Source organism: Copadichromis virginalis, linkage group LG12, assembly GCF_057382275.1.
Source record: "Copadichromis virginalis isolate Kocher_CV1m ecotype Utaka linkage group LG12, C_Virginalis_male_GT1.1, whole genome shotgun sequence".
NCBI lineage: Eukaryota > Metazoa > Chordata > Actinopteri > Cichliformes > Cichlidae > Copadichromis > Copadichromis virginalis.
In genome coordinates this window covers 36,708,350-36,724,984 of record NC_140629.1, presented here as the reverse complement: position 1 = coordinate 36,724,984, position 16,635 = coordinate 36,708,350, and the positions used below count along the sequence as shown (strand labels likewise).

Sequence of the window (16,635 nt, the reverse complement as noted above, 5' to 3'; positions counted from 1 at the left end):
CATTGTGTTACACTAAAGAAATGTGCACTTCCTGTCTTTCACTGCAAGATAACAATACGATAAGAGAAAGAGCTTTGCATCTGCAGGCTGTACCTGGGATATGATGTCCCTCCACAAATTCCACCCTTCATCAAGGATACGAAGTCAAATCTCGCCCCAAGAAATGTCTCGTTCTTGGATCTATTTATTTCATGGCTGTGTGGGGAGAAATTTTCTGGGTCAGCCAATACATCTCAAAGTGGGACCTCTTCTGTGGGTTCACAGCTTGTCTTGTTTCTGGGTAAATTAAAAGAATACATTAAAGGTAGAAAAGAGGAAAAGCCTCACGGAGCACTAAATAATTTAACATCTACTGTCTACTCATCCTTCAAGGGTCTTGTAAAGATTTGAATTTCCAGTTTTTGTGAGTTTTTAATCATGTTCAAATGCAGAAAGGGGATTTGTTTTTCTGGAGTTGAGATTCTGATTTTTTTTATGAGCCCACTCTGAGTTTTCTCAGAGCTTTAAATATATAATATGATTAAAATATTAAACAGACTATATTGTATTAACTATACTTTAGACTCAAGTGAGAAAACTAGGATCTCCCAATTAAATAATTTATTTTTGCTTATTATCCATGTCTAGGTCGAGGAAGGCGGTCGCGTGCAGCTGTCTACCAATGACATCACAGTGTCAGATGTGGACACGCCCCCGAAGGACCTGCTGATTTGGCTTGTCAGCCCTCCTAAATATGGTTTTATTGAGAACACCAGGACAGGTGAGAAGTGCCTGTGTGACGGTATGCAGATATTTTGGAGTGTGGTCACTGTTGCAGGAAGCTGAATTGACTTTGGCTCATGATGTGACAAACTGCAACTGTTACTCTGAATAATTTTCACATTTCAATTTGCGTCACATTCCTGTGCACACAATGCCGGGTGAATTCCCCGCGGTACCAGTGCCATCTGTCTCGGCTTGATTGTGCTGTGGATTAGAGCCGCCAGATAGCCAGGTACAGATGGGGCAATTGTTGAAGTTTCACAATGTTGAGGCTCACTCAACTACTGCTGCTCTTTCTTCTGCTCCCGAGAGGAAGCGCTTGGAAAAATGAAAAAGGTGACAAGAGTTGAAGAGGAACTGATTCCCTCTGGGGAAACTGTAACATTGCAAGTGCAGAAGCTGAAACAACATGAAATGAAATAGATATAAACACAGTAGGAAGAAAAGTCATATTGAGAATGAATAATGAAAATGGTATATCTTGCTGTAATTGTAATTTTGGTCTATATATAAAAAATAGACAGAGCGGTGATGTCAGCCACTGGATTGTGAAGCCTCGTTTTTAGTATTTTGGCTGTTACCATCTTGTTTTTGGCTTTCTTCTTTTTTCAGCCAGAAGAAATCATGCTTGTATGCAGATGTGACATTATGAGCCCACATTAGCAAGAACAGGTTGTAATCAAAGCTGGGCGTAGCTTAGAGAAAAGTGAATCTTACGCTTTCTTCTCTTTCTGATGGCCAAGGTGACTTCTCTGGTTGCAAAGGCAATTATGGATGTAAGGAAGTTGGCTGCTTTAATCAAAACTCTCAGTAAACATTTTCCTGATGAGCGTATCAGTTTATTTTATAAAATATGGTTCCGATTAGTGTCCAAAAAACATGATAAAGCAGGGTGGGACTACCTTGTGATTTAAAAGTTATTATATGATCTGACCTACACGCCTCAGTGACCCAGGCTTAGAGACAGATTGGCAACCCCCTGGCAATATCTGGTCACTAGGGAGAAATATGTATTTCCTGAGCAATCAGTCTTACTGCTTCAACCAACATGTTTCAAAAGGTACAACTTTAGTGTTGAAGGGGAATATTCTGTGTTTCTGAAGCCTTAACAAGCACATCCCCAGACTATTTGGGTCCTTTAAATAAAAGATGATCTATTGGTTTGGGACGTATTTTAAATCTTCAGCATTTAGATTATTATTTAAATTATTAAAGTTAAATTATAGCTGACACTATCAACCCTGCTCATCATGCCCACGTGCAGCACGATGGTTAGCACTGTTGCCTCACAGCAAGAAGGTCCTGAGATCAATTCCACCAGGGTCTTTCTTTGTGGAGTTTGCATGGTTTCTCCCCGGGTACTCCAGCTTCCTCCCACAGTCCAAAGACATGGAGTTAGTGGGGATAGGTTAATTGGAAACTCTAAATTACCCATGTATTTGTCTATGTGTTAGTCCTGCGACTGTCCAGGGTGTCCCAAGACAGCTGGGATAGGCTCCAGCGCCCCCCGCGACCCTGAAAAGGATAAGCGGAAGCGGATGGATGGATGGATGGAATGGACTATCAACCTTGGTTAGAGAGCTGCATTCATGTGCTGTGTGACACGGTTGCTGTTTATCTTTGACAGACTCAATGAAAGCATCTGGAGTTGCATGATCTGCACCATTCAGGATATCGACTGCATGCAAAACCTGCAGTAAATGACCTGAATACTGCAATGCATTTAGAAAACATGGATTTACTCCATGGGATACACAGAATAAGGCAGTGAGTGAAAACTCCAAATCCAAGAAGAAACCTTTGTAAAAATAAAATCTCATTAAAACCAGTAAATCGTATCATATTGTTGGTCGGATTTTAGCAGTTAAGAGCAGAAAATCATCATACTGATCTGCATATGTAAAGAAACTGTTCATTTTTAATGGGTGTGTAGCCATAGCTGTAACAATAATAAGATAATTAGGGCGATTGTGGCTCAAGAGTTGGGAGTTCGCCTTGTAATTGGAAGGTTGCCGGTTCGAGCCCCGGCTTGGACGGTCTCGGTCGTTGTGTCCTTGGGCAAGACTCTTCACCCGTTGCCTACTGGTGGTGGTCAGAGGGCCCGGTGGCGCCAGTGTCCGGCAGCCTCGCCTCTGTCAGTGCGCCCCAGGGCGGCTGTGGCTACAATGTAGCTGCCATCACCAGTGTGTGAATGTGTGTGTGAATGGGTGGATGACTGGATGTGTAAAGTGCTTTGGGGTCCTTAGGGACTAGTAAGACGCTATACAATTACAGACCATTTACCATAATTGGCCTTCTCTATTATACATTGTCTGCAGACATAATGAAGGATAAATTTGTGGGGTCAGATATTTATAGTGTCTGCAGCTGTAGATAACCAGCTGGCACCAATCTTTTCTCTCCGTGTCCCGGCGGCCCGTCCTTGATGGCAGCTGGAGTCGTTGGTATTCAGCAGCATCAGCCAGCGGTGATGGGATTTCTGCTGTCACCGGGGCACAGGGGAGGCCAGTCAGTGTCACCGTCAGTGTGCTGGCAACAAAACCAACATGCACAGGTTTTTTTTAATGTTGATATGCAGATGCACCATCGCACAAAAGACACTGACTTGCATGCTGATGTTGTGCATTTGCATGAATCCAGCAATTCAAAACATGCACATGGAAAAAACAAAAATCTCACAAACAGGCAGTGTTTATGCAGGAAATGGCTTTTCCCTTAACAAAATACATAATAGTTTGGTGATTAGCACAGAGGAAGGCACACGTACTGCAATGCAGTATAGACATTTTCCAATTTGAATTTAAATAATTACTTTAATATAAAGCTGACATGGAAGGAATACGGCCAATCTCATTTTGGCCCCTGAGGTCCTAGAGTAAGTAAACAACTCCCAGCCCATCTTTGTCACTCCCCATCTGTTTACATGCCGCTTTGTCTCCTTGTGTTAGTCTTTCTCTGTAGATGTCAGGAGAGGAAAAGAGACAAAAGTGACTCCCTTCCTGGTTCTGTTGGTGGTTTCTTCCTTTCTTTTTGCCCACCATCATCAGTTGCTGTTCGTAGCAGATTGTCTGATTGTTGGCCTTTTCTGTCTAAAATTATAGTACAGCTGGTTTGGGAATGCCTCAGTGTTCCAGCCCCAGTTGCTCCCCCTGTGTAAGACTCAGATAAGTGGCAGAAAACGGATGGATTATTCTGATTACTCACTCCCATGATTATTTAAACTCCTTAGATCAGCGGTCCCCAACCCCCGGGCCACGGACCGGTACCGGGCCGAGAGAGTTGAGGCTCGGGTGTGAAATTTGTGATTTTCAATGTTTTTATCGTCTCCTGTGTCTTATTTTGAAAGAAAATTTTACCACCATAGTTACCATAGCAACCAGAGAGCATTAAGGGCAGAGAGGAGGATGTTACTCTTAATGTTGTCGGCGCATTTCAGGAGGACGCTGCTAATAAAGTTACACAATTACACAGTGAAATCGCGTTTATTATCATATTTACAAAATACATAGTTTTTGTCTTGGTCGTGTCATTTTATTTTGTTGTATTTATCTGCGACACCTTAATGGCCGGTCCGTGAAGATATTGTCTGACATTAAACCAGTCCGTGGCGCTAAAAAGCTTGGGGACCGCTGCCTTAGATACTGTAAGCAGAAATTTTGAAGGCTAAAAAAAAATTAAGTTGATATAAAAGTGCCAAACCTGCAGTTCCTCTAGGTGCCACTGGAGGCTGGCTCCAAAAGTGAACCAGTCTCCACTGACTCATGTTGTGCTATCCAACTTCATAGAGGAAATAAGTCTACAGCCTGGAAAAGAGAGCAGTGTTAGCACCTATAGATGGTTTGCACTTTCTTCATGATTATATGGTTGGTAATTTTTTTCATATCTCACGCATTCAGATATCGGTAAGGTCCAAGGTAGGGCACACCTGCTTACACTTACAGGTGCGCTGGCACTGGCAGCCGCTCTGAGTTGAACTAGACCTGAACTATCTGTGGTGTTGGTGCCCATTGGGCCATTTTATCTGTGTAATACTACAATCTGCTGTGTAGTACAACCGGATACCTGTAAACGAGATAGGAACCATAAACTGCTGTGTGCATGACCCATTTTCTTATTTTCATCATTGAACAAGAGTAAATGCCCCACATCATCTGGGATGGTTCATAATCGTGCTTTTATGAGTCCAGCATTAAGAGAGAAGTAGGGATGGAATATAGTAATTCAGATCCTATTAGTGTAGAATCATCTGTAACTATAATTAATCCTAAAATAAAATTAATGAAATTTAATAAAAAAAACAATTCTGGGATTAATATTCCAGCCTGCTAACTCTCTGCATCACATTCCTGAACAACTGGATCTGTTTTCGACCCACATTCCTTTTCAGAGCCTTGTTCAGTCGGCGATCCACAGAGATGTCAGTGGCGTGATTGCAGGAGTGGTGCTGTGAATCTGAGATCAGCAGACGCCACGTGTGAGAACAGAACAACCAAAAAAAATGATTCTGGAAAAATTGTAATTCCCCGGTGGCTTCAGGTGATTTCCTGTTTTGATTACACTTCTGTGAGGGTTCCCGCTCAGATAAGAAGCTCCCGATGCTCACCGTAAAACAGGGAGATGAGGCGATGTGATGCGATTTACTGTTGGGCCTGATTTACACGCATACACTAAAGTAAATACAAGTACACACACACCAGCTATTCCCTCCAGAGCCCTGACTCAGCTCAGTGCGGAGTCATCCGTCTTCTGCAAGAAAGACACTCATACTTTCTCTCAAACTTCAGAGATTTCAAGGTTGATGTTAAGTATTCAAGGCGACTCTCCTTCAACCTGCGGTCAGCCAGGTCGTGTCATCACAGCCAAAGTGTGCTTTTCTGGAGAATTGTAAAGACCGTCCATGCATCTAAACTACCAGACAGTTCCGGCTGAAGTCAAATGAAAAGCCTGATGGGACGGAGAAGACAAATATTGCTGTCATTGGAGCTGTCAGAGGATATAAGTGATGGCCTGCTAACTGGTCACCTGAGAGGTTTATGAGTTCTTTGTTGCAGTATAATAAATGTTCCAGTGTAGAAATGGCTTTTTTCAGTGTGTAGCCACAACCGGACGACGCGACAAATCATCATTTTTACACTAAAAGAAAGAATTTAAGAATAAATTAGATTGCTTTAATGAATAAAATGATTTTGTGCACTTTGAATTTGAATCAGAATCAGAAAGACTTTATTTATCTCCAAGGGGCAATTAACATACAACATAGCAGCATAACGTTGAAGATAAGAACAATACGAACAGGCAATAAGAGTGAGATAATAAATACACAGAATATACGGTATATACAGTTTAAAATTACACAGTTTAAAATTAAAGTGACTGAGAGGTGAATAAATAACTGTAAGTGACTAAGAGTGAATAAAGTGTCAGTAGTATAAAAAGAGAATGAGAATACTTTATTAATCCCGAAGGAAATTTGTGTTTCTGGTGCAGGAAATGGTCTTATCTGCTGGAGTTACAAAGCAGTGGCTTTGGGGACAAAGGTGGCTCTCCTGTGCTCTTTGTTTTCTAAATTGCATCTCTTCCTCTGTTCTCTCGTCAATCAGGAAGCTCTGTTGGCGGCTCACATGTCGTCACCCCTGACGTGCCTTTCTCTGTGGAGGACCTTACATCTGGCCATATCTCTTACGTCCAGGAGAGCCAGCTTAAACCTCAAACCAAGCAGGACATCTTCAGCGTCTACATCAGCGACGGGCTCAGTCAGACGGAAGCTTTCAGTGTGGAAATTGACATCCAGGTAAGGAAAAACTAAAAAGCTACTACTACTAAATCTTGTAGTACTATCATTATAAGTGACATTGATTAATGTATAATTAAGAATGTATTTCAAAATAAAGGAAGTTTGTTTTTCTTTGAAGATTTTGTTTCAACTCTCTTAATTTTTGAAGGTGTTTGTGTTAAATATACCGTTGCACTTTCCTTCATTTCTATGGCAGAAGTAACCACAATGACACAACGCCTTGGTTTGAGAAGCCCCATTTTGCAGTCTTAAGGCATTACTATTTTGTTTGTGTTATTTTTAGCCAAATGTGATGAAGAAGAGGGAGGACAGTTATCAGTTAGCTAGGTTAGCACAGAAATGGTTTTCTTTCCCAGCAAAATTCATTTCTAACCACAGACGTTGCTGCTTAAATAAATAAAAAACTAACTATATCCTTATTGCGTCCATGGGAATTAACAGGGTTAGTCATAGTCAAGTGCTGGTAATCAAATGCACTCGGTTAATTGATCATCAGCAAGTGTGAGCGCCTCTATAATGGTGGATATTTTGGGAGTTTGATGGTCTGTAGGTGTGTTTAGGAGGAAAGACATCAGCTTATGAATCTAGGAAGAGTTTTAAGGCCATTCCCAAACGTTTCACAAGTAAACAATTGTCAGGAGTGGATATTCCAACAAATTCACCCATATGCTCAGAAATTACAAAAAACTGAGAGCTCAATCTTACACTACACAGTTAGTATGTTAAATATTTAAGTTTATGACAGTGTTAAAGTTTACACTCTCAGAAAGACTGAACAAGAATGGCTTACTAGAAATGTTACCAGGAAAAAGCATTTTCTCTCTAAAGAGACCATCCTGGCATCACGGTTCAGGTTTGCAAAGTTGCATCTGGATGAACCACAAAATCCTTTGATCAGGGGAGACCAGAGCGGAGATGTTTGACCATGATGCACTGCACCACGAGTGAAAACCATCACAGCATATGAGCACAAAGACCTCTTACCAACTGTCAGCTCAGTGGTGGACGGACGATAACTTGGGCTCGTTTTGGACCCAGAGGACCCTGGACATTGAGTCAGCCATGAATTCATTTGTATACCAAAGTATTTTAGAGTCAAATGTCAGGTCATCTGACTGCTGACAGCTAAAGTTTGGCTTAAAATGACTCGTCTAAAATGTCAATAATTTCAAGCACGCCTTTAAAAGCTATTGAATCGTGGTATGTACTTAGTTTTTCACAGGACTGCATAATATTCTAGGTCTGAGGTAAAGTTCACGTCCTGTCTGTCAGTTTCAAACCATTGTTTTATAAGTAACACATTTTTCAGTCTTATGCCTGTAATGCTTCATTTTGGAAACTGTTGCACTTCACCCTGTACCCCCATCAGTCCAAATCACCAAGTTTAATTAGTTTCAGTTAGATAAGTCGCCCCTGTTGATGCTTTCGTTTCTTCAAAAGAAGACAATAAAAGACCAAAAACACTTTTTAAAAATTGAAGCTGGTGCACACCCATAAAAGTTTGAGCTGATTAAGTGGTGTCTGTGCTGATGAAAAGAGATGAAACGAGGTCTTAACAGCTCCACGCTCTATTAGTAATTTAAAAAAAAAAAAAAGAGGTCTTACTCAGCTTTTGTTTTTCTTTTTTACTGCTGTCCTTGAGCATCACAAGGCTTCCTCCAAGGAAAAACTGCTATGGCCTCAGGCTGTCCCTGTTTTTTTCTCCTTCATAAACACATAAACAAACTGAGATTCCAAATCCATCACTTAAGCCTGTTTTAGGTCTTGAGTTGGATTGATGGGGTTGTCAGTGAGCTGTTAAGTTTGTTGAGTGTGTGTATTTGAACACGTGACCTGTATATAATAAATCTTTCACGGTGTGTATTAATGTAGAGGTGGTAGTATACAACCCCTGGCAAAAAATATGAAATCCCCACACCAGGAGGACTGCTTCTGCTTTATTACTTTGTTGGCAATAACAAACCACAGATATGTCACAAAACCGTTATATTTAACACCTGAACATTGTGGCTGTGTGAAACAAACCAAACAGAACCACATTGTAATCTGCATTTATAAGACAAAAAATCTGAATATGCCAACGAGTCTGCAGTTAAGGGAAAGCCTGCAGACACACCACTTGGCTGACTGAAGGAAAACATCTCCCCAACAAGGGACCTGAAAAGATTATACATCTCTGGTGAAATATGCTGGTTATTCCTGGTCGCCTGTGTCTAAATTTTTGAGCGTATACAAGCAAAATGTTTGAGTAGACCTTGGAAGATGTCAAAGCATCAGGACAGAAACCAAAAATTGGACCACATCACAAATAAAAATAAAATCAGCAGGAACAGGAGTAATCTGCCATTACTTAAAATAATTTAACAGAAATTGTTTGAGATCTGCTTTGTGAAGCTGGTGTTCTGTTGGTGAGGAACAGTGTAGTTATTCCACAAATATTAAAAGATGTCTTTATTTTATTGTCTTTCAGCAGAGTAAAGAGGACAAAGAGCCGGTGGTGTCCGTCAGCAGCATCCATATAGAGGAAAACTCTGGAGTTGTCATCACCAACTCGTCTCTCAGCGTCCACGATCAGGACACACCAGAGAACGAGATCCTCTTCACTATTATCAGAATTCCCAGCTATGGTGAGCACAGACTGCATTGGCCTGTAAAGGCTGTTCTTCAACTGCACTTTTCATTGTTAAGTCTGTCTATGAGAATTCATTTTAAAGCAGCAGATTACTTTCAGCTTACTAAAAACTATTTCTTTCTGTCTATAAGTAATAACCTGTTATTATAAACTACTTTTAGCTGCTGCTCAGTTTACTATCTGTTAATAACTTAGTGCATTTGTCTAGCAGTTAGCTAACAGTTTTCCTTTGCTAATTCATACTGCTAGTTAATAAACTTAAATTTTATTGTTTTAATTATTAGGCAATTTAACTGATAGGTCTCGATTTAGAAAATGTACACAATCTTCTTCATAGCCTTAGCTAGCTTTATTGCAATTATTTATCCATTATTTTCAGCTAAAAGCTTGATTTGATTACTCACATGTAGCTAGCTGCTAACGTAGCTAACAGCTGAAGTGATTTATAGCTTTAGCAAGTTTTTTGGCTAAAACTCAGTTCATCTATATAAACTTGACATTTTTATTGCTTTTTGCTCTCTATTATAGAGTGCTCTTGACTCACCCTTCATTTCTTTATGTTTTGCTTCCAAGAAGCAAGATTTTCTTGTATTTTTAAGTGGACTTGAACGGTACTTCTCTGGGCTTCCTAGTGGTTTTTCAAAGTTTTTTTTTGCCATTGGCTGTTTCTTCACTCATTTTCAGTACAGTCCTATTACCTGGCTGTTTTCAGAGGACTGTCTACACATAACAGAGAATTTAGCAAAGAACCAATTTTAAATTGTATCCTTAGAAATCGAAGGTTTTGGTTCAAATCATCTTCGGGATGTACGGAGGAGGCGAGAGGTACAACAGTGACTGTCTACATCTGTCCAGCTCTTTAATGGTTCAGAGCTGCATTTCAGCCAGTGATGTTGGGGATTTTATCAAAATTGGTGGGATTATGAACCCAGAAAAGTGCAATTAGAACAGTCCCTTTGATCTCAGAATCAGAATACCTTATTAATCCCTGAGGAAATTATGCAATTTTACTGTTACTTAGATAAACAAACAGATGCTTTTGAGATACGTTTAGTTATTCTTCCTCTTAAAGTCCATTTGCTTATTCACCAGTTCATATGGCATCATATATGTTTTTCAAATATGAAAGCAACAGAGACGCTTCAAAAACAGAATTATGTGTTAACACAGCAGCAACCCAGCAGGTAAACATGGAAAAATATGCAGTGATGTGCAGTCAGTATATTAAAATATCTCACATACTTTAGATCTGCACACACACAAAACCTAACACAGAGCTCAGGAGAGAGTTATGTTAAGAGGTACCTGGCATGTTGATAGTAAATAGTTCTGGACGTGATAGAGATGAACAGACACACACAGAGTCATAAACACATTACTCTTATTTCCGACACCCAAACAGTTTAAAACAAGACAAACACAGCGGCCGCCCGCTGCAGCGCTGCATTCTGACTGCAGCCATTCCTCACATGACACAGCGACACAAACTCAAATCAACTGACCTCCAAACACTTTGTTTTTCTGACGCCCTCTCACCGTCCCAAATTGAATTTTCTCTCCGCCTGCCACAGTCTGGTAGACCAAAAGAAATTGCTTCACGGAAAACACATTTTTTTAAGATAAGTATACAGCACTTAGTCACAGCAAAATGTCTTTTAACCCAATTTTAGCAAAGTTTACAAAGTCGTGAAAGACGGCGGAATATAAACCCTGTTTCACAGGATCTCATTTGTTCTTTACATGTTACGATTTTTATTTTAACGCCATAATGACCCAAAACTTAAAGGCATTCTCTCTAACTGACTGTTCTGTATTTAAGGATTTAAGGAGCTTTGTTAATGCAAAGGCAATCTCCGACTGACACTTCTGAATTCCTGGTCTTGATCATGCAAATTAGTCGTATGGATTAGATGTCCATTTGATACTAACTCGATGCTGTCTTCAACTATCACCCCTCCCATACTCCTCACCCACCCCAACAGACACCTGGTCTGGGACATCTCCCCCCCCCCACTCAGTTAAAGCACCATAAAGCAGCTGGTGAAACCAAGCGTGCCTCCGCCATAAAACCACCGGCGTGAACGGTTGATGGGACAGAGCGGGAGATGAGTGATTTCAGTCAGCTCGTCTTTTTAACTGGCCACCTCTCCACTGTCCACACACACACACACACCCCTACAACGATCTATTTATCTTAGAGGAAGTATGAGATGCCAGGTTGCAGCAACACTCCAGCAAATGTGCACGCACTTGTAGACCTCGTGCTGTCGAAGCAGTCTAAGGCCAAGAGATATTTCTAAATGCACATAATTTTCAGGTAATTAGTGCCAAACAGTCTCAAACTCTATGAATTAATCTTAATGCAAATAACATGGGGATACCCCAACGATGGATTTGCACTGACAAAATAAAAGATTCATTTAAAAAAAGGCAAAATATAGAAAATCCAGTGAAAATAAATACTGCAGGGCAATAGATAATAAATTGACTGCAAGCTCTGAAAATATTTTCATAGGTTTATTATGCAAATCATTTTTTCATTTTTTACACAGCATTCCAACATTTTTTGGAAATTGGGGTTGTATTTGATTTAATTAATGATTTTTGGCTTTTTAAATCCTCCATAGAGGATTGGTGGAAGTGTTTGATTTGTTCATCTTCTACTTTTAAACAGTGCGGAAACGTTTCACTGCAGACGTTTAAAAAAAAAAAAAGAAGAAGAAGAGGGAATGTGTGGGAGGGAATAAATGAGGGTGTACGTCTGTGTGTCCCCTCTTCACGCTGCAGGATTTGGACTTAAATCCTATTTAAACCTGGGCTTTGATTTAAGAAGCAGGGTAATTTAGAGGAATCTAAAATGTCTCATTAGGTTCTACAAAGAGCTTTCTTGTCTTTCATGTGCTGCATGAAAAACTCAAACATCCTCCATTTGACTTAGATAATCAGAGCAATTAAAAAGATGTACTTATTCAGTTACCACTCCCCCACTTACACCCACTTCACAATCTGAGCTTGGTTTATTTTTTATTCCCCTAGGCAAGCTCCGCAGGCGGCAGTTCTACTCCCAGCCACTGGAGAACGGTCGCGTCCTAACGCAGGGCTCCACATTCACCTATCAGGATGTGGTGGATCAGCTGCTGGTTTACACGCCTGAAACTGTCAGCGGGGGAGCAGACGAGATGGCCTTCACCCTCACCGATGGCATTCACACCCACACGGGCCGCCTGGAGTTCACGATGGACGTCACGAGGAGCGAGGGACCTCGAATGACCGTCAACAGAGGACTGCAGCTTCCAGCAGGTGAGAGTCAAGAAATGCAGTAATAAACGATATGTCTGTGTTTAATGAGATGTTGACTCATCTCAGGTTAAACCAGACGCCCGGGGACACCAGTCAGAATACTTTTACAATCATAAATAAACTCAGTAGTTTTTCTTTTCACGCTTATAGCCTCTTGTTTTTCTCTTCTTCCTCCTAAATCAGTTTGTTCATAGTTCCCCTGCTTAGAGTGAGAAACTACGTTAAAATAGTGTTGTTTTTATTTAAAAAAAACCCTCAGCTGATTAGTAATTATTCACATGAATGTATTATGATACACTGTAGTGCCCCATTTTTAATATTTTCCACTTTTTTCTTCCTATTTTATTTGTTATGTCCAGCTTTTCGTGTGTGGGGAAATATTTGGTTTTTTTTATGGGTTATTAAAAGACAAATTAAGGCTTGTTAAGGTTTTTGTTTCAAGAGTATTTCTCAGTCTCTGCAAGTGAGTTTAAGCAGCTCTTGTATTTTCAGTCGGAAAAAAAAAGAATCCAATCAAATAAATAAAGTCATCAAATAAATGTAAAGTAAAATCTGATCACTGACATTTCTGTACTTTTTCAGGGTCATCATCTAAGATCACAGAGCAGAATCTGAAAGGTACTGACATCGACTCAGACCACCTGAAGCTCCGGTACATCTTGACCAAAGACCCCCCAGTCGGCAAGCTGCAGCTCAACAGGAGCAGCCGAGCGGAGAGCGTTTCTGTGAGAGGTCCCATTCAGAGCTTCACTCAGGAGGACGTCAACAAAGGTGCCAGCTTTAGTTTTTATTGTTGTAACTTTGCACAGATGTCCCACAGTTTTCGGTCTTTGCTTTATCTTAGACTGTATATAAAAGATGGATGTCACCTCTAGGTTTGGAACGACTGCTTTAATCCTGCGTTTTTCCCAGTGACCAGCAGGAACCAGCAGATAAAGTGACATGATGTCTTTTGCAGGCCAACGTGGAAGTTAGCAACATATAAGGATATCGTATCAGCAAAAGAAACACGTCAGGCTACAGATGAAGTAAAACTCCTGCATTTGCTGCGATGATGTTGCCTGTTACAACAATTTCTGTAATTTAGCAATTTGTTAGCAAATTACTTAAAATGTTTTATGTTGTAGAACATAAAGTAAAAGTATCAAAGCCACTGTTATAGCCCATATTTTAAGCATCTAACCAAATGCTCATCTCCTTTGTGACAAAGGTGGTCTTGACCTGTAGTTTAAAGATTGAATGAATACAACATTATAAATTATGGGCCCTTTAATAGATTATAAAACAGGATATGCTTTCACACTTTCAGCTCAGGCGTCCGAGTCATGGTAGACTAAAGCTCTTGAGTCGAATGCAGCTGGACTGATAAATGTTGGTATGGTGTGCAGTGCAGTTAAGAGTGCTTGGATTTAATACACAGGAGAGAGCAAACAACCACTCCGCACGTGCAGAGCAAATACAGGAGAGCCTGAAGTTTCAGCTCTTCAGTACAAGCCCCAGATGTGCATGTGCATGGAAAGGACAAGACAAGAGACTATTTTGAGGATATGGAGGTTCACATTTAAGACAGAGAAAGGAAGTGGTTTGAGAGAGCATTAAAGGAATGTGAATGACCATCACTGAAAAAAGGTCATGTGTAATACAGTCCTGAGATCCTGTTCAGAGCAATTTAACCTCGACTGATACCTCAACGCATGCGTCCTTAAGTCACAAACATGTCCTGACGTGGCGTCTCGGGACCACCTTAGAGGTTAAATGCCCCATCAGCTGCTATAACAGGTCATTTTAACTTGGTGATGTCACAGTGGCTACAGCTAACTGTGTATGCAGTTTATTATCTTACTTCTTAGTTTTGTTGTTGGAGGTAAGATAATGGCAGAGGGGTGGGTTGAGAAGCAAGAGGTATTTATTGATGAACTCTTAACTTGCACAGCTTGATGGCAGAGTAAAAATTGCTCCAGTTTTATTGCTGCTTTCACCCAGACATGGGCAAGAATACAAAATGCAGAAAAGGTCACAGGTGGTTTGCAGTGTACATTTATCAAAATGTAATTTTAAACCACATTTCTGCTAAATTCAGTTCACTCATTGTTTGAATTACATTCAAAAACTTAGTGATAAGACAAAATAAAAGCGTAGAAGACGCATTCAAAGCTCTCAGTGCTTTCTAGTTTCGCTCACAGTAATTTAGCTCTAAGGTCGTGTGATTCATTGGAGTTTAATTATTCCCAGCAGTTACACTTTTGCATGAAGTCAGAAGCTTTGACACAGAGTGCTTGTCTCTGTCTTGCAGGCCTGCTGCAGTACAGCCACGAGAAGGGGGAGAAAGGAGGAAGCCTGTCGTTCAAGTTCAACCTGCTCGATCCGGAGGGCAACAAACTGATCGACCAGTCCTTCTTCATCAGTGTGCTCGGTAGGGTTTCCTCCACCCTCTGCAAAGCAGGGACTGAAGTGTTCTTTCATTTGGTGGAGACGAGAAGGCAATTACTGCAGATTTATCCCTCCGTCTCAGGCGTGGTTACTGATGTGATGCTGCATCCTGCATACGTCCTGAATACGAATTGTGTGCAGTCATGTTATTTATAACCCACTTTTACAGCTTGTTAGCTTTCGCATGTTAAATGAGCTCGTTTTGGGTTTTTAATCGACATTCTCAGAAATTTGTAAATTTCATTCGCTACAGTGATTTTCTTTTTATCATCACTGTAATGCAATTATTTTTGGCAATTTTTAGTCATATATAAATGACACTATTCTTTTTGAGATTGTGAGAAAAGAAAAAAAGAAGCATTTTTATTTTAAGCTACGCAGACTTATTTTGCAGTTGTGTGTAGTCAACTGCCAAAGACCCATTCTGAGCCATGATAAACCTTGAAAACTCAGCTGCGCACATTTTTATTGTCACCGTTTCCATCTAAAAAGCTTCCTCTCGCTTCCTTCTGGGGATAAAACCAACTATTGCACTGGTTCAGCAGTTTGAATCCAGTGTCCACATGAGAAGCTACTGGATATTGAAGGATTGCCTTTCCCTCATGGTTGAGCAGCATCCCGACTCTCTCATATCTTTTGCAGCTCTCTTTTTAGCCTATTATTTTCTCACCTTTTTCACTTTTCTGTTTATTGCACCCTCTCAGATGTGACTACAGGGAAGCTCTCCTTCCATATCTCTTCCTGCCGTACTGCCCTCTGATGACTTCTTTGCCCTTCTCTCACTCTTTTCTATCTTTTTTTTTTACATCTTTCAAACCTATATCACTTTTTCACACCTCCTGATATGAAACTGTCGTTCTCGGTCTATATAAATCTCAGCTTATTTCACCTCCTCTGCTATAGTCCATCCTTTCTCCCTTTTACCAGGATAAGAAACTGATTCTTAATACTTTGATTTCCTTTTGGATGAATTGTTTTCCCAAACGCTGCCAAAAGCCGGGTTTTACTGATAAATCTTAGCTTGACGGGGGAATTTTTTTCTTCTCTCTGCTCCTTTTCTTTTTATACTGACCTTATTTATTTTATCTTGCAGAGGACCATCTCCCTCCATCTGTAGTGGTAAACAAAGGCCTGGTGCTTGATGAAAACTCAGTGAAGAAGCTGACCACGCTGCAGCTGTCAGCCAGCGACCAGGACAGCGAGCCGGGCGAGCTCATCTACCGTGTCACCAAACAGACGAGCCTGGGGCACCTCGAGCATACTGCCAGTCCAGGTAGACCAGGCCTATATGTCAGTGTTTTTAGAAGCTAATTCCATACTGTACAGAAAGTCAGGTGTGCATGCTGTTTGTGAGGCAAAGCACAGGGAAAGGCGTGATTACATATGCACAAGGGGCTGACACAGAGGGTGCAAAAGCAAAGGTGACAGCCAAACACTAAACCAAACCAAACTTTTTCAACTGCTCGGTGAGTACTTGGCATCCTGCATGCAAACTGCAGGTGACTATGGCATTCTGATTGCTACCAAAGCAATTACACTTATGTTTTTGGTGCAGCAGACTCTGATTTCACCTGGCAACCAACACCAACCAATGGCATTTTCCCCAAAGTTTCCAGGGGTGTGCAGCGCTGTGGTGCATTGATCACCTCTCCGGTTTGAGCCTGTCCAAAGACATGCTTGTCAATTGGTGATTCTAAAGTGCCTGTCGGTGTGATGG

General features: G+C 40.8%; 1 protein-coding gene across 1 annotated transcript in view; it reads left to right on the top strand.

Moving 5' to 3' along the window:
* Positions 1–16,635, top strand: part of fras1 (Fraser extracellular matrix complex subunit 1) — a 299,016-nt gene that overhangs the window by 249,713 nt on the left and 32,668 nt on the right. The window contains exons 40-46 of the mRNA XM_085476387.1: positions 628–760; positions 6,363–6,553; positions 9,027–9,183; positions 12,225–12,488; positions 13,071–13,259; positions 14,782–14,901; positions 16,012–16,191. Coding sequence (XP_085332513.1) covers positions 628–760; positions 6,363–6,553; positions 9,027–9,183; positions 12,225–12,488; positions 13,071–13,259; positions 14,782–14,901; positions 16,012–16,191 — 1,234 coding nt within the window. The remainder of the gene's footprint in view (positions 1–627; positions 761–6,362; positions 6,554–9,026; positions 9,184–12,224; positions 12,489–13,070; positions 13,260–14,781; positions 14,902–16,011; positions 16,192–16,635) is intronic.